Consider the following 23310-nt stretch of genomic DNA (forward strand, 5'->3'; position numbering starts at 1 on the left):
ATGAGAGGAGCACCTGAGCCCGCTCATAAGTTCAGGTAAAAGAAATGAACACGGCCACAATAAATAACACATACCTTTATTGCATGCTGAAAATCCTAAGCTAAAAGAGCCATTAATAAAATATCTAAACGAGCTAATTTTCTGTTATACATTTACTATTAAATAATGTCAAAAATTTAATAAAATGAAAGATATTAAAAAAATTTAATGAAAACTTTATTCAGTGAAATGTAATCTAGAGAAATGTAAGAAACATGTATTATTTATTTAATAATATTCGTTCTTGTTACGTCTAAGTAATATCCGTCTAAGTAATCAAATTCACCGACTTCGCTTGTGTATGAGAGTGTGTATCCGTGCAAAATAGAAATAAATATATATATTAATAAAACTGTAGACTACAGTTTTATTCCAACTGAACTACCCCTATTATCCCAAAAGAAATACGGGGATCGACCTGCTCGTGGTGTCGATTGATACAATCGTAACGGGAATTTACGACTCCCGTTGACACACCTCCTCGCGAACGCGTCTCCCCGCGACTGGCCGAATTTACAGTTCTTTATATCATTATATGTATTACACCCTCAGTCGATCCTATCACGAAGTAAATGTTTCGAAATATATTAAAAAAATATATTTAAAAAAAAATATAAATTTTAAATTATTACTTCGGTATTAGAATCTAACTATCGCGAATTGTCTTCTTGCTCATTATATTATTTTACATGTAAAATTTACTTATTTTTATTTAATTTTATTTATTTGCAATATAAATATATATTTTTATTTCTTTATAAAGATATATGTTCATTACATATATATTCATTATTTTTATATTTTATTTCATCCTTATAAGACACGATTAGCATAAAATATATTCAACGGAAAAAGGAAATATTTTTCATGAAATCGGAGGATCATCCGACTTCTGCTCTAATGATTTGCAAAAAAGAAACAAGAAGACCTCCTAGCCTCAGCTAATAAATATAAAACACAATACAAAATATATTTAATAAACATTGATACACGAGATGACCATCTTATTCTCGTGATCACTATGCTCACGCGCGAACGAATAAGAAATCTTTGAAGTAAAACTCACCGTCCGCTGAATATATCTGTGTCCGTGTCCGCACGTCGATTAGTCGAGGTTGAAATTTGAGATGTATCACCAGATCAAGCAGTAAAAAACGACACTGCACCAAAAATAGAAAGGAATCAGTAGAAACTAGAGCCTTCTAAGGTAACCTTCAATGTGTTCGTTAAATTTGTTTTTAAAAACTTACATTTATTGCTAGTATGGACTGCAACGCTTGATAATGCAGAATACTCATAATTTGTGTTAATTTTCCTGTAATAAAGGCATTAATTTTTTATAGCATTGGATCGAATGGAAAAGTAGTAGATAATGTTATTTATTTACAACAAAGGAAATAAACTTACAATTACATGTTGCATACATCCATGGACATCGACCAGTACTTGATTAACATTTTCGATTATTTCCTGAAACAAATTACAAAAAAGAAAATATTAATGAACTGTAAAACTAATTAAATAATTGGGAAAGTAATATTGTTTTTAGATACTTACAAGCTTCTTCATCGGAGTAAAACCCGAAGGAGATCCTCTCCTCAGCCAAACTTGACTCTAATTTCGCGACGCGACCACAGCATATACTTTTTTATAAACTTACGACGCGATTAAAATATTAAATGGCGAACAAACACTGAATCTACTATTACGTTATTATTCGTGTAAAAATTACGAGCTACGGTGCTCGGAAAAAGAATTCATTCCACATACAAACACTGACTCTACGATCGCATTACGCACGATCAAAAAACAAAATTTCCTGAAAGAAATAAGTATTAAAGGGGGAACAAGGGAAACATCCATTGAAGACACATTTTTATCAAATATTTCTGTTTTTGTTATACATACATAGATATGTGTATAATAAAACATTGATATAAAAGTATAGAAAACCATCATTGCAACAAATTATTAACAATCAATAAATAATTATTATTTATAACATTTTATATACCTCAGAAAAACTTTATTTTGTTCATTATATTAACTTATTTAATAAAAATCAATGATCTTTCTAATTTATTAAAAAAGTGTAATGGGTAAAATTAATAAAAAATGTATAATAAAGAAAATTCTGGATGCAGTGTTGTATTCATTACTTGTACTACATATAAAAAATCTTTTCGCATATTAAATAAAATATTTTATAGCTAAATCTTTTACTCACACATCTGAACCAATTTCAAAGAAATAGCCAATTTCATGCTATTTTACTCAACAGGCAGGTATTCGATCTTCATTAAAAATTCTATAAAAAAGAATAATAATAATGATGTTTACATACAATTGATATTTGACAGGATTTATAATTCTTTTTACATTTTAATAATTTTCTTTTTCTGACGACCATTTACGAAAAAATAGAAAATTTTTAATTTGATAAGAAAAAACGAAAAGTTGTTATATTAAATCCTTCAAAACTGTTTTACGAAAAACAATTATCTATTTCATCTTAATCTCTTAATTCAAACAATGTAATAGACAAGCACAAAAAAATTATAGTAGTATTATTACAAAAAATGTTAAAAAATGAAATTTCAACTGACGTCTTTCATAATTCAATAATAAATTTTGATTAAAAATGCATCAAAATGCTAATTTTACACGTTTTCTTCCACTATTTAAATAAACAACTAACATTTATCATAAAATATATTTGAAAAGAATATTCGTAATCATTACCGAAAAAGAGAACTTTTCAAAATGGACGCCAAAGTATAAAATGTTCTAATGTTAAAACTAACAATGGCCAAAACGACTTTTCCATGCGAAAAGATCGTTGAACCCCGTAGACATCGACAAATAAAAAATTAATTTTCAACATAAAATTATAGCTTCTAACTGCTCCAAAGACTCGTTTTATATTAAAACGAATCAAAATTAACAGAAATATGCATTATTTTCAAGAAATTATGAAAAATAGTGAAGTTATATCTTTACACGATAAGAAGATTGGAGAACGCATCGCCAATTTTCTTTACTGCGGTAAACTAAAAAGAAAAACTGAATTTTATGAATAAAATTGCTTACCTAGGTTTCTTAATATCTCTTTTCTTCTTTTTATGACCGTTGAGACCACGTAATGAAAAATAGGATTGTAAAATTAATACGTTAAATCGGATTAATTATTTAAGTGTCTCAACAGGACGAGGGTGCAATGACGAATGAGCGGCAATAAAGAAGTAGCCAGAAGGATTCAATAGATCCACCTGATTGGTCAACAAAAGCGTGGCAGGAGGGAGCACCTTTGCACAATATTCTTCGAAATATACAGTAAAACTACATATTCTAACATAAATCATAAAAATTCTAAACCGATTATTTTTGTACATAATTTAATCAAAACCATTATCTTTAATAATTCACTCAGAGTATCCGTTCTCACTTCATTGTTCTCTATGATGAACTAAAAAAGTTATAAAAACATATAACGTTCTAAATTGAAAAATGTTAAAAGACAGGTGATTGGTACTAAAGTTTAATCATCGTTATTGGTCGAAATATTCGCGGGGGTCCTGCCTAAAAACATAGGCGCAGAAAGTAATTATTTTAATTATCTCGATTTAATTTTTGTTTTGATTATTTCAATTTAAAAATAAATATTAACAAAGATTTAATAAAAATTGTATCAAAAGTTGTAAACAAAATTTAAATTATACGGATTAAACTTTGTTTCATTATATAATATTCACAATATAATGTTTCGGAACTTTTTATCGTTTTAAGAAACATTACAATTTTCTCGCTAAAATTTCAAGTCTTAAAAAACATAATATCTATATTTTAAGAATTTGAGTTTTTATTAATATCCAATAATTGAAAACGTTATTACATGCACATGGTACGATATGTATCATACTATTTTTTTAGACTATAATATTTTAATTTTGTTACATTATATAGATCTCCTTATAATAGGGAATCATTGTTTTAAATTTCGATTGTATCAAATCTACTGGTATTTCAAATATTTCTAGGTATCTACTAAAGTATTTTAATTTATGTCTTGAATAAAGTGCACTGTAAAATTCAGCAAAACAGTAATTATCGGAACATTATATCAAAATATGTCATTAATTTTGCTTTGTAATCATTTTTCATTACGATAGATCCAATAATTTGATATTGTATATATAGTTTACATAATATTATAAATAGGTGCACACATATACAATCTTTCTTTCCTTCATATTTAAAGAGTTGTATGGCATTTGGCGTCAGATTCTAATATCTCTTATTTAATAAAATTTGTCTTTCAATAAAGTTGATATTGAAAAAAATTTATGCAAACATTCCATTAGCATACATAGATGACATTCTTCCAATAAATAAATTATGTCCAATTTATCTCATGTACAACGTGTTAGAATATTGTACAAAGCAATTTTAAGGTTACATCGTGGTTTGCCAGCTGAAATTCAAGCTGTAGGAACCAGTTATGTTCAAGATGAGTTCAGAAGACATAAAAATTGTGATGAAGCTACAGCAGCTATATTTTTGAATGAATGGACAGTGAGTAATATTAAAAATTTTAGTCCAATACTTCTCTAACATAATTATATAGGTTATCTTTTACCCTCTATTGTAATATAATGTATTGATATAAGTACAGAAAATATGAATTAAATTGATATTTTGCCTTTAATAGCTAAAAATTACGTTGACTAACATGAATAATGAAATTACTTTATTTCGCAGGAGTATGCTATAATGCTTACTAAACAACTTGGACTAAAAGGGCCTCATACAGCTAAGCCTCTAGGTAAAAATTTAAAAGAAGAAGATTTAGACAAATTTAGGAATGAACAAATGTATCAATTGTATGAGCTAATGATTGCAGCTACTGGTAAAAGTAATAATGATGGAGAAGACAAATAGTTTATTATCGCTACAATGTCAAAGTACTTCATATTTTATAGTTTTTGAAATATGTAATATTACATATCATAGTGTATTATAAATGTAATTGTAATTTACTCATATCATTATTTATGTACATAAGCAATCCATAAAAATTTAGGCTTGAGCAAGATACCTTACAATAATACTCATTAACACTAGTATCTATTAGACTTGTACATAAAGTATATTAAATATTAGTGTATTATAATGTATTTAATGTTGTAAAAAATATAAAATGTTACAATAAAGAAATTACAGAGTGCAGAAAAAAGAAAACAATGTTTAACATCTTAATTACATTATAAAGCTTTACAATATGTATAAAAATACAATATATATCAAAAAAGACGATATCACTCATTTGATGATTCATTTATTTTTTTACTGAAGATTATCTTCTTTAGATCGTATACATATACAGATATAGATTAGGTTATAAGTTATAAGTACATCTTATGGGATCACATAACCCTGTAAATTGTTCTTTTTATTAAAAAATTTCATAAATTATAAACATTAGTATAAAATCAAAGTACGTTAATTAATAAAAAAATGAAAACGTGGAAAGAGTCTGCTAGCTTAATATTAGCTGCACGTCAAACACAAAGATATATTCGCCCGTCTTCTACAAAAGTAAGTTTGATTAAAGTATTTATAATTAAATGTTGCTTTGATCATTATTCTTATTATTGTACTAAAAAGAAAATAATAAAACATAACCAAGTTTAAGGTTATGAATATAATATCGATAATCGAATCGTACTTTATACACCGAAATCGTTCTTTGATTTATATTTTTTGTCAGAAAAGTAGCTATTAAATACTACATTCAAAGTTCGGATAATAATATCTAGTTTCAGTATAATTACAATCTACTATGTCTAAAACGTCATCGGAATTCAAAGTTCTGGCCAAATACATATGTATTTCCTGGAGGAGTAATAGATCCATCCGATGCTGATTTAAAATGGCACAATATTTATTCCGCCTTCGGTTTTAATGCCAATAGTTTCAAATCTTTGAGTCCAAATACTCCAAACCGTCCTCAAATTTTCAAATTTAAACCGAATGAATTACCAAGAGAAGTTTCATTACGAATTACTGCAATTCGTGAGACTTTCGAAGAATCTGGTATACTTCTTTGCAAGCAATCACGAGAAGAGATGACTGATCATGGTTGGGCGCAACACATAAAAAGTAATTTGTTTGATAATGTTTCTATCACAAAAATAAAATCTGTTTCATTAAAGCAAATAAATGACAATTTTCTCTTTTCTCCATTTTTATTTCTGGTCCCTTTTTAGTTTCTGAAAGTGAATTATATAATTGGCAAACAAGGGTGCACAACGATACCAGAGAATTTTATACATTGTGCAAAAATTTTAACTGTTATCCAGATCTATGGTCTCTTTATGAATGGAGTAATTGGTTAACACCAACTTATTTTATTGGACGACGTTATGACACTGCTTTTTATTTAGCTTGTATTGCAAATATGCCTCAAACCCATTATGAGATTACAGAAATGGAAGATGTCAAAGTAAGATTGTTGTGATAATCAAATGTCATACATCAGTATAATATGACATATATATATATAATATTCTTTTTTAAATTTAGTGGGATATGCCTGGGAATTTTTTATTTTCATCTCCTGATGCTCTATTTCCCCCTCCTCAACAGTACGAAATTGCAAGAATAGCAAAGTTCGAAAGCATACATAATTTACTAGATTTCGCAGTCGATCGTGGTAAAATGGGCGTGCTCTTAAATTTACCAGTATGTAAAAGAACTTGAAAATAACTCATTCTAATACTTAAGAAATGATTTTAAAATAATACATATGTATATTATTAGATACAGGTAGAATTACAAGATGGAAAAGTACATGTTTTACCAGGTGATTCGATGTATCCAAATAAAGTCAATTTACTTGACAAACAAATTATTGATAGAACCGATATCACTATCTCTGAATTTCGAGACATATCTCCCATAAAAAATAGAATGGAATTTTTCAATCTGCAAGTGAAAGAGCTTTATGTTCAAAATTTTGATAGCGCCGATGGCCATTTAGCTCCTCTTCAATTAAAAAATGTTTCTATTGCAGTGGCACGTAAGAATTCTAAACTATAATACATGTATTTAACGATGTACAGTCCTCTTTTAATATACATTCTTACTGCATGCTAGACTGTAACTAAGGATCACATTTTTCTATATCAAAATACTGACGATTGTATATTAATTTTTAATAAATATATATTGATATTTTTCATAATTTTCTACGTCTAAATACATATTACAATTTTTTAACGAACACAATATTCTTTTTTATGCATTACCTTCACTATTGAACAGCTTCGATCGAAAAATAGCGGGAAAAAAGCGCGGGAAAGATAGTGCTATAGTAATGGCTGCTTAAGTGCCTTAACGTTAAATTGATCGTATGCAACGAATAAAGTATTGTCAATTAGGTATGTGTTTACCTATCAGTAATTTTATTAATTGTAATTATTATATAAAATTTCTACTATACAAATTATTTAAATAATCTGTTTAAAGCAATAAATTTATAAATGTATTTGATATGACAGGTAGAGTGAATATATTTATTTTCAAAAAATGGAATATACTAAAAGAAGGCGATATGTAATTAAAGTGAAAAGTAATGATCTTGAGGATATCTATCCTCATGATCTACAAATGTATGATTTTCCTCCAAGAGGTGAAGTACTACTTACAGAATTTGAACAATTGGCTAAAGAAAGATTAAGACGTAAGTATTATGGAATGTCATGATTAATTTACTATTTAATAATTGTTTCTTTGTATATTTATAAAATTTAAGAGTCGTGTATCAAAATAGTTCCTACTGTACGTAACTACATGTAATTTTTTATAGTTTTATTACACATTGAAAACAATGCAAATAGAACAGATTTTAAGACATTAGAAGAACGTAAACAAAACCTAAACACAGCTTTAACTAAAGATGGACTTAAATATTATGCACATCTTTTGTATGCAAAGGGATGCAAAACACCGACAGAAACAGATTTACAGTATAGAAGAAAGGATCATATATCACATTTTATATTGAGACTATCACATTGCTTTGAGCCAGATAACCAAACATGGTTTATTAATCAAGAAGTAGAGTTTTTTAAATTAAGATTCAACTCATTAGATAAAGAAGGAGTAGAAAAGTTACTTAGTATGCATAAAATTGATTGCCAGCAAGTAAGAAATAAAATCAGTAAAATAAAATATAAGTTGATTATTCCTAATTTTATGATTGTTATCTTTAATGTTACTTTTCTAAGATTACATCAGAAGAAAAAGATGAACTTAGGGAAGAACTTGGTTCGTCTACCGCAAAAGTAAAAAATGTTGATATGACAGAGTTTTATAAAGTGCCCTTTCAAAAAGTCACTGATTTAATTAGATCACGCAGGGTTTATCTGAATCAAGGAATAGCATTTATACCACAAACTGACTTAGTATCTTTGTTTGTTTCTTGTTTTAGGAAAAATTTAATTGATGGTATGCCAGTAAGTTTCCTTTATTATATTAATTAACCAAATGCTGTTTAAAGTGTGATTAATTTGATTCTGTTTTCAACATTAGGAGGCAAGAATGTCTGTTGGACGTATGTATGGTGATGAAAGAATAGCTTCGTGTCTCAAATCTGTACATAATGTTTCTGATAGGACAACTGTTCTTTGGACTAGTGCTGCTACACCTGTAGATAAGTTGGATGAGGTAATTAATTTATTTCTCATAATCTTACATTTGTATAATATTACATAATTTTCAGTTATCAAAAACTGCATATCCTTTGTGCATGAGAGTGTTACACGAAGCACTTAGAACTCACCACCACCTAAAAAACAGTGGGCGCATTCAGTATGGTTTATTTATAAAAGGTATAGGAGTAACATTGGAAGATGCTTTATCCTTCTGGAAAACCGAATTCACAAAGAAAATTGACCCAGGAAAATTTGATAAAGAATATGCGTATACTATAAGGCATACTTATGGTAAAGAGGGTAAACAAACAAATTACACTCCTCTTGGGTGTACAAAAATTATATCTTCTGCTGTAAGCGCTGGAGAATATCATGGTTGTCCATTTAAACACATGGATCAAGGATCATTGAGACAAAAATTATTTAATTATGGTGTAACCGCAGCAAGTAAGAATATTGTTCTTTTACTTATAAATTCTAAAGAATGATACCTACAATCTTGTATACTGCAGGTATTAATGAAATAACAGACCTTGCCAAAGAACAAAATTACTTTGGTGCTTGTACAGCATACTTTGAATTTATACATGATCGTTTACCAGATAAACCTATTAATCATCCAAATGTATATTTCATGGAAAGTCGTGCCATATTGTCTAAGGATAATGCAGCAGGTGCAATAGTATTTCATATTAGGGATATATATAGGAATTATCTTAACAAATAAACTTATTTTTATTTTATATGCAGAACCTGAAAACAAAGAAAAACTCTCACAAAGTGGGAGGCATAATATTGGTAGTCCTGGAATTGGTACTCCCCGAAGCATCGATAGAAATGTTAGTACACCTTTAAGAAGTGCAATGACACCTTCGAGAAATATAGATAGAGGTTCCACACCATCGAGAAGAACGGCAAGAACGAACTCGACCCCGACTAGAGCTGCTAAACTAACCCCAAAAAGGATCGAAAATCATCTCAATGATGATGATATCGCTCAATTAATGAGTGAAGACATGTGAAGTATAAAAATATATTTGCTAAACTTTGTATCGTGTTTTTGTTGTAAAATAAATAATATTTTTATACCTTGGCTAATTTATATTAATTATTTCCTAAATGATTTTACATTATACATAACTGTTGACCTCCTTTAATGATCTTTTATTTGACATATTTCTTTTCACATCGCGAATCATTGATTCTACGAGTTTTTCCAGGTTGTATTTATGTCGCCAACCCCAGTCCCGACGCGCTTCACTATCATCAAAAACTTGAGGCCAGCTTTCAGCTAAAATGTGAACAGTATATTATCTTTTTACATATTAATACTAATATATGTATTGTGTGTTATAGACCAACCAATATATTGTCTTGCATCCGGTTTATACGAAATCTTTAAATCAGGTACGTGCTTTTTAAGTTCATTAAATAATTCTTCAGGTGTGAAACTCATGGCAGTAACATTGTATACTCTTCTTTGTAATTGTTCGTTTGGAGCGTTTAAAAACTGAAAAAGTGCTGATAAACAATCCTCAATATAAATCATTGGTAATCTGGTATAAGGTTCTAAATAACATTCGTATTTTTTAGCAACTAATCCTTCATGGAAAACTGCAACTGCGTAGTCTGCAAAAAAAAAAAAAAAAAACAATGTATATACAATATCGTACAATTATTAATTACCTACAGAATATTACTTTTTATTACAAATTATGGTTTTATTTATCATGTGATGTTACTTTTTTAAGATTTACGCTTCAGGGGGCAAGGGAAACACAAGAAGCGATCTCACGGTTCATGATCAAGAGACGCTCAACAATTTACTAATACCATTGTCCTTAAAAACCAATGAATTGCGCTATTATGTTGTTATTCTAATCATGATGCTCCATTTCTTGATACAGGAAAATATTTTTATGATACAATTGTATTCTTTATAAATAAAAAATAAACAATATAGGAGAGACAATAAGGAGTAAAAAATGAATAAAATATGATAAAAAATACACCTGTGGTACCACCACCTGGTGGGTCACTGCTAATGACTCCCGGAAATCGAAGACAGCGGAAGTCAAGCCCGAATCTGTGATGGTAATATTCACCTAATAATTCAGCATGGACTTTGCTAACACCATAAATTGTTCGTGGACGCTGAATAGTTACATTTGGAGTAGGATTCCGTGGTGAATCTGGTCCAAAGGCTCCGATTGTTGATGGAATGAATATTCTTAATTTATACTGCTTTGCCAGTTCAATCACATTGTGCATTCCTAAGATGAAACATTAATTTTTTATAGAACTTTCTCTTAATCTATAAGTATAGCTTAAATATTTTTACACTTTTTTCGGTTTAAGTTTTTACGTTTCAAATAACAATTCTACTTGTCTCATTGCACGAAGATTTTTTTCAACGATATCTAAGAAAGTTACTTTCTCTCACTTACTTTCTTTTATGACTACGTTAACAATATAATTATTATCACAATGACAGATTCACTTGATGCGACATTCCATTTCATCGAAATATTGTCTATCTTATCGTAAAACTTGAAACATTATGTTACCTTCTATATTGACTCTCACTGCTAAAGGAACATTCTGCTCGCCTACAGCGCTAAGAAGAGCGCTAAAATGAATTAGCCAGTCGATTCTGTAATTGACCACAATTTTTTGAAGCCCTTTAAAATCGAGAATATCAGCAAAAATGAACGGTCCGTTGGATAAATTTTCTTCTGTCGGTTTGATTATGTCAGATAATATCACGTTTTCGTTTCCATAATTTTTACGAAGTAGTTTCGCACACTCAGTACCCAGTTGCCCGAGACCACCTTATAAAAATATAAATATAGCGTAAATGTTGAGTAGACTTTTATTAATAACGATTAATGTACAGGAAGAACACGTTTTTTTTTTTTTTTTGTTCTTTTTAATTCAGAATAAGTAAAAAGCGAATATTTTTATGTAAATGTAAAATCGTGACTGCCTATTCTTCAACAATTAAATAATTTGCTTGCCTTTATTCCTCAGATTTTCAGATAAGCTAAGTTACGTGTATACATATGTGTATCTTTTGCTTGGCGCATTGGCATGAAAATTCTATGATATGTAACTAGGCCAACTGGTTTTAAAAGCCCCAACTGGTTTCGTAAAACGTACTCACCAGTAATAAGTATCCTTGGTGATCTTTCGGTAGTATACGATCTATTGATCCCAGTCTTTCTAATTTCCCGCGACGTACAATTGTTCGTAATGTGATAATGTCTTAAAGTATTTCTTGCGAACCACTGAGAAGTTTTTGAGAAATTCTTGCACCACATATCTCGGGATTCGAAAGAAAAATTTTAGTGACGGAAGAAGCGATGGTTTTTTTTATCGAAAGAAAATTACTTCTATATGTTTTGTCGGTTATAGCAGAGTCATATGAACTCAAAAAGGAAAATAGCTCGAGGAAGAAACTTTTATCCGGACAGAAAGACGTGATTCTCAAAGAACCATGGAAAATTGGGGACCTTTCTCGACTCGATCACGATAAACAACTGCCTCAGGCTCGTATAATCACGCAATATTATAGAGAAACCAGTTGTAACACGGATTAGTTCTTTAACTTGTGTTAGTGCATCTATAAATACAGAAGTCTCTGATCAAGACACCTGTTCGTCTCTGTAATCTGTCATTAATTTTACAAAAATTTATCGATTATTAATAGAAAATAAGTATTACTATGTAATCTTTAGCTATATGTTTCCAATACTTGAAAATTGTATCTTTCAGGCAGACGTACATACCAAAAGCAATTCACTTTTTTACGTATTCAACTATTCAGATACCAGTCCTGGATGAATGGTAATCGCATACCGATTAACTAGAGAGGAATGGAAATTTTCTGCAGTATTACATATTTCGAATCTAACTAATGCATGTTTCCTGCATTTAAAAAAAAAAGTGAATAAGAGAAGACGGAACTCGTGTCATCTGGACTGGAACACATTTAGCTGCACGTTCCTAGGAAAATCATGGAAATCGTGATTCTTGTCGATTTAAGTCGAAGAATTGTCGAACATCATGACAAATAGAATTTATTTACAGTAAGAGAATAAAATCAAGTAGTATGGAAATATTAACTTCTTTCAAGCTTCAATTTTACTGGATCTTTGCAATGCTTATGAAATATCCTCTATAATTGTATGTTAATTGCAGCTTCTTGAAAATCTTTTGACATACTCGAAGTGCAAAAACATTTTTAAACGGGTGATCTTAAATCTGGAATTTGTCAAATTTGGTACGTGTGGTAGAGATTTGGTGGAAAGGGAAGAATTTCCTGGAAGCGTGCCTTCACGGTGGTTGGACACGGCACTTCGCAATTCTCTTTTCGTCCCGCTCGCCATCACCCACGCCACAGTCATCTTCTCCCCTCGACTTTGTGCATCAGCACGCTTTGCACAAAACTTCTTCGTGTAGTTAGCCCGTATCTGTTCGTAACGAGCGCACCGACGCTCTAGCTTTTCGAAACAACGCCAAAACACGCGACGTGTTATTTTTTTTACTTGTGAACAAACAGTGCTGTTTAATCTCTTGCTCAAGATAGTACAGTTTTACGGAAACCATCGAAATTCTAAGAGGAAGAGAACGTTCCCATTCCCAGAAATAAGTCGAGACTTTTGGCGAGTTAAACGGAGTCAAAAGGTAGGAATGGTCGAACAGACAGAAGGGTTGGATAGTTTCATTTTTTCAGGTGGTCACGTCAAAGAATAATTTCGTCGTGGATAGTAATAGATACATACATGTATGGAATAACATTGTTTTTATTATTCAACGTTGTTTCAATTCGCTTGCAACCAATTTTAAAGTCGCATAATTCCATGTAGTTACACTCGGTGTGGTTTAAAGAGAACCCGAGCCAAGAAAGGAAACGAAAGAAGCGTAACTATATCACTTTCACTAGTATCACATACGATCGCTATGATTCGATCGTAGTTATAGACGATAACGATTACAATAGAAGAGGTGCTGCACCTGTATCGATTGTACACATTGTAATTTAGTACACTAGTAGACCATACAACGAAGGATTATGTCAACTGTTTGCAGAATCAGCTCGAGTCACGCGAAGACCCGTTTTGTCAGGGAATGTCCATAGAAAAGACTCGTTTGTTTAGTATAAAGTCGAATTCAATAGTTTAATTTGAAAGTTCACTGAACGATGAAAAGCGATTTCCTAACAATCAGGTAGTCTAGTTTCGAGCAATGCAAATACAATCACGCGAGTGTAACGACCTGTATACCTCAATTCTGATTTGCTCCCTTAAATTTTCAACGAAGTACGCGGTATAAATCGGCCTTTTTAACCGACACATGGATCTTTAATTAAACCTTTCTTTATTAATGATCATCGTGATATCGACATTCTTTATGTCTGACTGCTTTTCCAGGTCGTTCGATTGTTCCTACTTACGGAAGGCGCATTATGAAACACACGTGGTCACCCGTGACACTATCCTCGAAGAACACCTTTGTTTTCATTCTATCAGATAGAGTAAAAAGACTTTCCTCTTCCGTATCGATTCCCTTAAGTCAGTGCTTTGCTTCAATGCTCCATTCTTTAAGTCGTTCGACGACACGATAAGACGTCGAAGTATATTTAAGCATCGTTCGTGACATATGCTTCGCATTTTGGAACACTATGCTGTTCGTTGCAATTAATACAAACATTTTAATTTGGTCGCGAGAGATATAATATAGCTATGTCGTGTAATTTTATGGCGATGGTAATTATTGCGGGGAAAGATTGTCCTAGCGGTCTTTAGCTTTGCTTACGGTACGAAGCATTAATTTTGTCGTCTACGACCGTGACGTGTAGACAGTACGTGTACACATATATCTATCGTGCGTCCTTTGGTTTACGCATAGAAAATACCGTGACATCCGAGGGCGGTTTATCACTCGATGATCACAACCAGTTTTACAAAGAAACGAACGCGTGTTACGCTTCTATAATTTTAAAAAGAAGGAAAAATTGTTGGTTGCGCGTTAGAGATTAAATCATTTTTCCAGAAGATGTGGGACTGGTATTTAAGGTCGTAGACCAAGATCCAAATGCGCTATGGTTAAACTACCGTGGGGTGGAAACCTCTTTATAACTGGCTGGTTCCTGACACTGTTCTGTATCAGTGTCAGTGCTCAGTTAGGTTCAGAGTACGGATGTCCTACTCAGGAGAGGATTCTACCTTGCAGATGTTCTACTCGTGACATGGAGATTCAAATATGGCAAGTGTCGTACTTCAAATACGGGGAAAATCCAGTCGGATGAAATTTATTCCTTATATGTCAATAGGTGCAGCCATAGTGAACTTCCAAAAGTTCTCGAGGGTCTAAAGGCAGTGAGTCATTATTTAGATCGACCGGTAGACGAATTGATCCTGGAGAACAACAATCTGCCTAGTCTACCAGGCAAAGTTTTCGCTACTCTACGTGTTCTTCGTTTAATGCTCCGAAATAATCGCCTTGAAAGAGTGTCGTCAGGGTGGCTAGAGGGACTTCACGACTCTCTCTTAGAACTATTTGTCGTGGAACCAGACTTGCGTTCCTTGCCAGTAGACAGCTTGGAAAATCTGCAGGGTCTCGAGGCAGTAACCTTGCAGAGTAAAGCGATGAAAAAGCTGCCTAAATTCTCTGGACTGCCAAAGCTCAGATATCTCCAGATCAACTCTCCGGCTTTATTAGAATTGGCTCCAAGAAATTTTCGAGACTTGACCAATTTGGAACAGTTCCACGTTTTTGGTAGTCCACGTCTGATACGTTTAGAAGCTGGCCTGTTTCGCAGCCTATCGCGTCTCGAGTTGATAAACATCACGGACTGTGGAGTTCATTGGGTTCATCCTCGAGCATTGATAGATTTACCAGAATTGAAAGAGGTCTCGTTGGTTGGAAACTCGATCGTGGACGCTGGCATGATCGGCCGTGCCTGTATGGATCTACCTTCGCTTTCGGTGATACGACTGGACAGAAATCGCATAAATCGTCTTGGCGAGGGAGCCTTCACAGACTTATCTGTTCTCTCTCGCTTGTACTTATCAAGGAATTATATTACCGAGGTGTTCGCTGGAGCATTTCAAAGAATGCCAGCATTGAAGACCGTAGATCTCAATCACAATCTAATACATCGCATACATCCCGAGTTCTTCCCGCGCAGGCCTGGAAACATCTTGGAGGAGATGTGGATGATCAACAACGATCTAAGTCACGTGACTGAACTGAGATCGATAATGGAGGCTTTGCCTAGATTGAAGTTTCTCGATGTTAGTCACAATCAAATCGAGGAGATACCATTTGGAGCACTGAGGGGGCATCTCACACTGGAAAGACTTCATCTTGATCACAATAGAGTGGCCTTTCTGCAGAGAGAAACCTTCACCGCGATGCCCGCTCTTAGGGAACTTAGATTGAAAAATAATTCTTTGTCAAACTTATTGGAAGCGCCGTTCTGGAACTTGCCATCATTGAAAGTAAGTGGCCGACGATGAAACATTCTCTATGTTCTTAGGCTTAATCGTGCTCTATTACAATTTCAGGGTCTAGATCTTTCAGAAAACTACTTTCGTCATATAGAGCCTCGTTTATTAGCAAATTTGCCAAGTTTGAGACGTTTGGATATGAGCGGAAACGCTGTAGGCCTTATAGAGCCTGACTCGTTCATGGGTACACCGGCTTTAGAGCACATAAACATTTCTGGAAACGCGCTCTCGGTTCTTCATCCCCTCACGTTTCATCATTTAGCTAATCTTTACGAACTGGACGTCGGTTGGAATCGAATGCTCGAGATAGTTCCGGGTTTACCGAGAAACATAGAACACCTTCACATGCCTATGAATCGGATCATCGTTTTACCAGCCGTGTCTTCTCAAGACCTCGATCTGCCAGTTCTCAGGTCCTTGGATCTCAGCGCAAACGGGATCGAAAGAATACCACCGGGAACTTTGACCGACCTGCCGAATTTGAGAAAGTTAAATTTCGGCTACAATTCTCTTCGAATCTTAGAAGATGGTGCATTCGAAGGGTTGTCGAGATTGGAGCAATTAGACTTAAAATATAATCGATTAGTCACTCTACATGGACGAAGTTTTAGACCATTGAGATCGCTGATGGATTTAAACTTACGGGGCAGTCGTTTGGAAGTTCTAAGGCCAGATATCTTCCAGGAAAATATTCGATTACAGAGATTGGATCTCAGCAGGAACAACCTTGCGCAAATACCTCATGCAACTTTTTCAAGTACCAGGTAACAAAATGAAATATTCTTATGTATAATCATATAGTACACTCGTACCATAATGCGTACAAAACTACGTAAAGATGCGCCATTTTTTGCACGTTAACACGCGAGTAGAAAAGCAGTTTCACTCGTAGTTATATGGTTGCGTCACTAGCAAATTGGTACCTAGAAAGTTCTTCATGCCCGTGTTGAATGTCCCCTTCTATTTGCGAGATGGCACCATCCTGGCGTGTCGTTTATTTTCTACCAGTTTCTGTTGCTTTAACAAGTGAGCTCTAATCACTTAAATGCGAACGAAAGGATCGATTCCTTAAACAGTAATTTTTTTAAAGAAATTTAGTCATTTAACTTATTGACGTATTACTTTCTGAACGCTAAACCTTTTTTTTTTTTTTAATCAAAATTACTATTTTTCATTTCAACATTTTATTGCAAACTGATCTTAAGCCTGCCAAGATACGTCTAGGCAGACCGATTTGTCAAAGTCGGAAACGACTGTTCCTGTTAATGACTCCATATCAAAGGGAGGAAACGACGTTAATTGCAGAGACCTTCGTGAACTATACGCGTCGCACAATACTTTGACCGAGTTACCCGGATCGTTACACGGCTTAACAGCTCTTCAGGTACTCGACTTGAGCTTCAACAAGCTGAACATCCTGTCGCCGGAAACATTGAGCAGTCTATCGGCCTTGCTCGAGCTCAAACTTGTCAGGAATCGTATCCGCGAGTTGCGTGAAGGCGCCTTCGATGGTTTGCCACGGTTAACGTTAATCGATCTGGAAAATAACGATCTGAGAATTATCGAACGAAACGCTATCAGAGCTCTGCCCGAGTTACAGGCGATACGACTTGGGAAAAATCGATTACAGGTAGCAGAAAATATTTGTTATTCCTTTGATTATAATCGAGAAACTATAACGATTGGTTGCTGTCGCTATAATTATCTGGACATACGTACGTAGATAATTCCAAGCGGAGCTTTCACCGAGTTGCCACTGCTGCAAAGCGCGGAACTTCAGGAAAATCGGATCCAGGAAATTGCAAGTAACGCATTCATTAACGTGCCTCACCTTCTCTTCCTTAATCTAAGCAACAATCATTTACCTTCGTTGGACTACGTTGGTTTAGAGAGCTTGCGTTCCCTGGAAGTTTTAGATTTGAGCAATAATCGATTGTCTAGAGTATCGAGCAACAGTTTAGCATCGATGGAGTGGTTGGTCGAGCTGAAAGTAAGTAAAACAAAATTGTGGATGAAAATAATTGCTTCGTAGATCATTTGCTAATAAATGTGCTAATTAAAATGAATTAATGACTCGTGAACGAAATGACTTCTTTCTTTCGAATGAAGTATTCGAGAGTGAAAATGAATGGAATGATTGTGATAAAAGTCGATTTTCGTAATGATTGTATTAAACGCAAACCTAGTACGAAAAAATATGTTTGTGGTGGGGATAGTCTTTAGTAATAACGGGGAATACTTTCTCGTCGAGAGTGAAACTTCGCCACGAACCGTGGTGCGAGGCCACTCGTTATGCTAGTAGAGTAATTATTCTACAAATGTAGCTGTATCGTTATTTAAGAAGATAGCGAATCGTTTTACATATGTTGTCCATGTTAATTGCAGATGGACAACAATCGTATTTGTACCATCCAAGGTTCGCCTTTCGATGAAATGCCGAGACTTCGAGTTCTCAGCTTAAGAAGCAATCGAATGGCTTCCGTTTCGGAAGCAGCGTTCAAAAGATTGCGATCAAATATTGCTGTCTTAGATATCGATGGTAATCAAATTTGTTCTTTTCTCTACTACTTGGTATTCTATACTAGTGTTTCGTAAAAATAATTTTACTCGTATTAAAGGAAATCCACTGTCGTGTTCCTGTGGAATGTTATGGTTAAGGGGATGGCTGCAGCAAGCTTCCTCCGAAGGTCCAAGATGCGCGGACGGATCTTTATTTAAGGAAATTAGATTATCACGTCAGGATTGTCAACGCGAAAGACAGATTGATCCGATCCACCCCGGCTGCGAGGCAGAAATGATCGACGTTGCACCGTATCCTGTCTCCTCTTCTAGTGAGTAATATTCGCAAATTATCACTTTCGTTTATCAATCAGATGCTTAATAAATACTTTATCAGTATTTGGAGCAACGGAGATGGTACCACTTCGTATGAATCTAAAAGACTCGTCGACACAAAATCCTCCCAATACTCAGGATACTGATTACTTCTACGACTATCCGGATTACCAAGATAGCAAAAGTAATACGACAAATGTAACTTTCACGTCGACTCAGTTTCTGACTACAATAGCACCAGAAGCTGTGAAAGTCACTCAGACAACGGAGATGATTCAACCTTCGATGAACAATACGATTCCCATAAAAAAGGGTACCTCGATGCCTCCCTCTCCTAGCAGCTCTGGTTTTACCTTTTTCGGGGTTCCTTTGCCTAGTCTCAATTTCAATCTTTGGGGTAATTCGAGGAAAAAGTTCGAAAGAAAGAATTCTTCGGGAAGACCTGGAAGAGGTCGTTACAGGATGTTCCCACCTACAGAACCGGAAATCCACAGAGGTGGTTTCGTACCGTTACCACGTGGACAAGGTGGATTTGTACCTATCGTTGATCCCAGGTTAACTTATGAAAAACAGGTTAAAAATGAAACTTCAAGGGTTGAAAACTCAAACGTTACTCAAGAAGAGCGAAAACGATGGAAAAGTGGAAATGGAACGGTCGTGAAAGTCGAAAGGGCTTACTCAAGACCGAGCAAGCCTAAAGCGGGGTCCAAAGAAAGGGAAGAATTGTCCACGGTGTCAACTAATGAACAAGATTCTCGTTGGCAAGTAACTGACACGAAAAAAATCAGGTAAATAAGTTGTTAAATAAGACGAGAATTGTTATACATATCTTATTGTTCATTTTTTCAGTGCTGTTACAAATTCAACGAAGACGTCTGATTTGAGCTCTGCGGCAGACGAGTCATTGCAAGAAACAAATGAAACTTCTACGTCTACTGAAATTTATAGTGGAGAAACTCTAGAGATGATTAAAAAAGCAAGTAAAAACGAAGAAAAGCCACAAATAGAAGTCGCGAGTAGAATTGTCTGGACTACTCCGAGAGCTGTCTTGGAAACGACAAAGGAAATATCAACAGAGATATTAAAAGGAGAAAAAGATTCCTACTGGGATACTGAAGTAAACGAATTTCAAAAAACGTCCAGTCCTGTAACAAACGTTCCAAACGAGCCGAATGGTAAAATTATAACTTGTATCGTAATTTTTTTTATACGTAATTTCAAGCAAATATTTCTTTAATATTAATTACAGATGACTCGAGTACTATCGTAACAGAACGATCAAGTTCCCGTTCAATCCTTTTGGAAAATCGGAAGAATTTTTCTTCCACGTCTCAAGTTTCTCGAGAGACAGAGGCATCGGCTCTTTCAGCGTTCCTGATTCCAGGAGGTCAGGTACCTTCGTTGGTTCCAAATCTGCGTCCACTAGGCAGGCCAACCATAACGAAAGTTCCATCACCGCGTATTGGCCTCTCTGGTGAACCAGAGAAACAAAAATCCGTGGCAGAAGCTGTTCAACGAAATTTGGAGAATACCGAGGAGAAATTGTTTGGCATAGATGGATCTTCCAATGAAAATGCTGACATTCTTGAAGACAATTCCTTTAATTGGTACTTTCAACATTATAACGACACTAATTTAGAACCTTTCGTTGGTGTAGTATACAGTGGAGGTGAAAAGACAAGTGTGACTCGATCGACTTTATTGGGTCAAATATATCTCTCTCTTATTTTGTACATTTTCATATAAAAACATGGAAGATTAAATATAGATATCTCCAGCACAATTAATTTATTAAATAATTAATATTTGAAGTGCTCTTAATTACGTGTAAAATATCGGTCGACCTGAACGGTGAAAACAAGATGAAAAGAATCCAAGTGTTACGGGACAATGTTAAAGTGTTTTAATTATGAAAAACAGATAGCATGTCCATAAAAGATTGTTTCAAAGTTCACAATTTTATGCTTCATGCCTATGGTCAGATATGAAATTTTATAATATAAAGAAATGCACAATTGATTTATTGTGCATATCGTGATGGCGTTCACAGAGTTTTTGTGTAGTAATGAAACACAAATAAAATTATAAATCCGAATGATTGATTTTTTATTAATAACGCAGTATGATAGTTAAGAAAGCTTAACTTCTCTAAAAAATATGTTTATAATATCTACGAATCGTATGTTATAAGAATCTTATCTGCTACCTTCAGATGATATAGAAAACGTTGATACATTCAAACGTGCCGTGAACGACAATTGAATGGTATTGGTTTATGAAAAAATTATGAAATCTTTTTACCGATATTGATACATTATATAAAAGTTATAAATAGTTCGAAGCAGTTGCTCATTTCTAGTACAAAAGAAAAGAATTATCAGTGAAAACATTCATTGCATTATGTCTTGTAAACATTGTTTCATACAGAATTCTTATTAATTGTACAACATATTTGCTACAATTCGTATTTACTATAAATGATGGAAATGTGTAACTGCAATTCTACTATCGTATCTTTTATTTAATGTATATATCATACTATGATAGACCACTTTAACATTCGAACATTCGATTTATTTTGGTGTTAATTTGAAATACCAATCGTTTGTAAGCACAAAATACATTTGTACATGTATAAACAAACTCTGTAACGTTTGTGAACTTCTGCAATGTTAACAGTCTCAATCACACAAATTAGTCTTAGTTTCACTTCATTCACTGACTTTTATTTTTTGCTTTATCTTTTTCGTCCTTTTTTTCTTCTTCTTTCTTCTCATCCTTTTTCGCTTCTTTCTTATCTGTTTCTTTTTTCTCAGCATCGCGATTGGTTAGTTTATTATTGATCAAATTGTGTAAAGCCACTATGGATCTAACGAGAGCAGCAAGATACACAACCAACATTTGATCATTTGTTTTCACGTATAATGAATCAACAAAGCTACTTTGTGTCATATCGGGCAGTAAATTAAAAATATCTTGTAGTTGGTAAACAATCTGATGATTAATAGGTAATTTTCCATTACCAACTTGTAGCAAATAATCTCTAATTTCTCTAATTTGTTCGTGAAGACCTTTTAAACCTAGTAGTTGATTTGTAATTCTTTGACTAAGGGTACCAACTGTGGTGTCCTTAATATCTCTTAGTAAATGTTCTACACCTACTTCTTCTGCTTCTTCTGCACCTATTTCACTAGGAATGTGTTCAAAGGTCTTAGATGTTGGGGAACCATCCTGTAATCAATTTACAGTTATATTAATTACAATATAAATTAAAATTTACATAGCAATTGTGTTATTAAACATACATCGTGAACTTCTTCAACAGCTTGATACGCCTCTGTTGGAAGACCAAGATCTTTGGGTTTAGCGTCTATAATGACCAAAACAGAATTAGGGCAATATCTTCTGATCAATTCGTTAATCGCAACATCATTTTGATGTAATTTGGGCCCAGTATGATACCATCCTACTACCTTTTCACGGGCTAAAATGAATTAATGAAATATAAAATTCTGATTGTTTATCGGCTCATGTGCTTGTTTCCAATAGATACATACCGTTGACCTTTTTGAACATTCCATACATGTTTTCAAGATAATCATGATCAAGAAACCACACACTTTTGTCCTTATCATCTTCATCAAAAGGAACTGTAAACAAAGATAATAATATTTGATATTCTTAATTCCTTTAACTAAAATTTGAAATGTGTGCATGTCTATATAGGCTATTAAAATTAGAAATTTTTATGATAAAATTAACTTCATTTTATCTGTGAAGGTATTAAAAGAACGATAAATTAGTAAAAAATTTGCCATCTTATTAAAAAAGTTGGTAAAACTCTCAAAAGCAAGTAGTGAATGTTAGTAGCATCAACCTAACCTGCAAAACTGTTTGACACGTCTAGAACGCCTTTAGCCCTCCAACATCCCAAAAGAACACCAACAACTCTCTTCTGATTGCCAATTTTTCCCATACGATTGAAATGATCCACCACACTTAATAAAACTAAAGGGTGCACGACTACTTTTGTAGTTACAACCTCTTGACTCGGCATTTTTGAGCAATTCCTTTGACTTTAACCAATGAACGTAGCCACAGCAGAAACAACAACCAAGTCATTCACTGACCATTCACAAAAGACCCTTCTAAGTACGTGAAAGTAAACAATATCTGACAATATAAGCGCCACTTTCAGGAAAATGTAC

General features: G+C 33.5%; 6 protein-coding genes across 7 annotated transcripts; 4 read left to right on the forward strand and 2 right to left on the reverse strand.

The window, feature by feature from the left end:
- Positions 1–4276: 4276 nt before the first annotated feature.
- On the forward strand, positions 4277–5217 carry Sdhaf3 (Succinate dehydrogenase assembly factor 3). Its single transcript, XM_072012028.1, has 2 exons — positions 4277–4611; positions 4798–5217. Exons 1-2 carry the CDS (start codon positions 4435–4437, stop codon positions 4975–4977), a joined length of 357 nt encoding a protein of 118 aa, XP_071868129.1. The 5' UTR covers positions 4277–4434; the 3' UTR covers positions 4978–5217.
- Positions 5218–5397: 180 nt separating this feature from the next.
- On the forward strand, positions 5398–7282 carry LOC139991721 (acyl-coenzyme A diphosphatase NUDT19). Of its 2 annotated transcripts, none has more exons than XM_072012024.1 (5): positions 5398–5634; positions 5862–6198; positions 6306–6541; positions 6622–6780; positions 6859–7282. In XM_072012024.1, exons 1-5 carry the CDS (start codon positions 5554–5556, stop codon positions 7135–7137), a joined length of 1092 nt encoding a protein of 363 aa, XP_071868125.1. In that variant the 5' UTR covers positions 5398–5553; the 3' UTR covers positions 7138–7282. The 2 variants fall into 2 exon arrangements, with proteins under 2 accessions (XP_071868125.1, XP_071868124.1); XM_072012023.1 differs by having other exon boundaries at positions 5401–5634; positions 5856–6198.
- An 81-nt stretch (positions 7283–7363) lies between these two features.
- On the forward strand, positions 7364–9851 carry LOC139991718 (DNA primase large subunit). The gene is made up of 8 exons (XM_072012021.1): positions 7364–7478; positions 7599–7780; positions 7907–8244; positions 8328–8555; positions 8632–8766; positions 8822–9200; positions 9266–9427; positions 9504–9851. Exons 2-8 carry the CDS (start codon positions 7627–7629, stop codon positions 9773–9775), a joined length of 1668 nt encoding a protein of 555 aa, XP_071868122.1. The 5' UTR covers positions 7364–7478; positions 7599–7626; the 3' UTR covers positions 9776–9851.
- Positions 8754–12399, reverse strand: Tdh (L-threonine dehydrogenase). Its single transcript, XM_072012022.1, has 5 exons — positions 11917–12399; positions 11321–11584; positions 10766–11026; positions 10116–10382; positions 8754–10044 (listed from the first exon to the last, which is right to left on the reverse strand). Exons 1-5 carry the CDS (start codon positions 12071–12073, stop codon positions 9884–9886), a joined length of 1110 nt encoding a protein of 369 aa, XP_071868123.1. The 5' UTR covers positions 12074–12399; the 3' UTR covers positions 8754–9883.
- A 2548-nt stretch (positions 12400–14947) lies between these two features.
- Atk (artichoke) lies at positions 14948–20848 on the forward strand. The gene is made up of 9 exons (XM_072012020.1): positions 14948–16258; positions 16325–17031; positions 17573–17897; positions 17991–18257; positions 18653–18806; positions 18886–19098; positions 19164–19890; positions 19952–20277; positions 20352–20848. Exons 1-9 carry the CDS (start codon positions 15239–15241, stop codon positions 20846–20848), a joined length of 4236 nt encoding a protein of 1411 aa, XP_071868121.1. The 5' UTR covers positions 14948–15238.
- Positions 20849–21654: 806 nt separating this feature from the next.
- On the reverse strand, positions 21655–23248 carry Rpn8 (regulatory particle non-ATPase 8). Its single transcript, XM_072012026.1, has 4 exons — positions 22985–23248; positions 22660–22752; positions 22408–22586; positions 21655–22333 (listed from the first exon to the last, which is right to left on the reverse strand). Exons 1-4 carry the CDS (start codon positions 23157–23159, stop codon positions 21818–21820), a joined length of 963 nt encoding a protein of 320 aa, XP_071868127.1. The 5' UTR covers positions 23160–23248; the 3' UTR covers positions 21655–21817.
- Between the last annotated feature and the right edge of the window lie 62 nt (positions 23249–23310).

This window comes from Bombus fervidus, chromosome 10 (assembly GCF_041682495.2).
Source record: "Bombus fervidus isolate BK054 chromosome 10, iyBomFerv1, whole genome shotgun sequence".
Classification (NCBI taxonomy): Eukaryota; Metazoa; Arthropoda; class Insecta; order Hymenoptera; family Apidae; genus Bombus; species Bombus fervidus.

Excerpts from the sequence above, each read along its gene's own strand:
- LOC139991721 (XM_072012023.1), top strand. The coding sequence starts at position 5,554 with ATGAAAACGTGGAAAGAGTCTGCTAGCTTAATATTAGCTGCACGTCAA. Across the intron at positions 5,635-5,855 it reads TTCGCCCGTCTTCTACAAAA|TTTCAGTATAATTACAATCT; the intron begins GTAAGTTTGATT and ends AATAATATCTAG. Across the intron at positions 6,542-6,621 it reads CAGAAATGGAAGATGTCAAA|TGGGATATGCCTGGGAATTT; the intron begins GTAAGATTGTTG and ends TTTTAAATTTAG.
- Atk (XM_072012020.1), top strand. The coding sequence starts at position 15,239 with ATGCTCCGAAATAATCGCCTTGAAAGAGTGTCGTCAGGGTGGCTAGAG. Across the intron at positions 17,898-17,990 it reads TTGGGAAAAATCGATTACAG|ATAATTCCAAGCGGAGCTTT; the intron begins GTAGCAGAAAAT and ends ATACGTACGTAG. Across the intron at positions 18,807-18,885 it reads TGCTGTCTTAGATATCGATG|GAAATCCACTGTCGTGTTCC; the intron begins GTAATCAAATTT and ends CTCGTATTAAAG.
- LOC139991718 (XM_072012021.1), top strand. The coding sequence starts at position 7,627 with ATGGAATATACTAAAAGAAGGCGATATGTAATTAAAGTGAAAAGTAAT. Across the intron at positions 8,556-8,631 it reads ATTTAATTGATGGTATGCCA|GAGGCAAGAATGTCTGTTGG; the intron begins GTAAGTTTCCTT and ends TTTCAACATTAG. Across the intron at positions 9,201-9,265 it reads TTATGGTGTAACCGCAGCAA|GTATTAATGAAATAACAGAC; the intron begins GTAAGAATATTG and ends TGTATACTGCAG.
- Sdhaf3 (XM_072012028.1), top strand. The coding sequence starts at position 4,435 with ATGTCCAATTTATCTCATGTACAACGTGTTAGAATATTGTACAAAGCA. Across the intron at positions 4,612-4,797 it reads TATTTTTGAATGAATGGACA|GAGTATGCTATAATGCTTAC; the intron begins GTGAGTAATATT and ends TTTATTTCGCAG.
- Rpn8 (XM_072012026.1), bottom strand. The coding sequence starts at position 23,159 with ATGCCGAGTCAAGAGGTTGTAACTACAAAAGTAGTCGTGCACCCTTTA. Across the intron at positions 22,753-22,984 it reads CGTGTCAAACAGTTTTGCAG|TTCCTTTTGATGAAGATGAT; the intron begins GTTAGGTTGATG and ends CTTTGTTTACAG. Across the intron at positions 22,587-22,659 it reads AATGTTCAAAAAGGTCAACG|CCCGTGAAAAGGTAGTAGGA; the intron begins GTATGTATCTAT and ends AATTCATTTTAG.
- Tdh (XM_072012022.1), bottom strand. The coding sequence starts at position 12,073 with ATGTGGTGCAAGAATTTCTCAAAAACTTCTCAGTGGTTCGCAAGAAAT. Across the intron at positions 11,027-11,320 it reads AGTGAGAGTCAATATAGAAG|GAATGCACAATGTGATTGAA; the intron begins GTAACATAATGT and ends GTTTCATCTTAG. Across the intron at positions 10,383-10,765 it reads ACCAGGTGGTGGTACCACAG|ACTACGCAGTTGCAGTTTTC; the intron begins GTGTATTTTTTA and ends TTTTTTTTGCAG.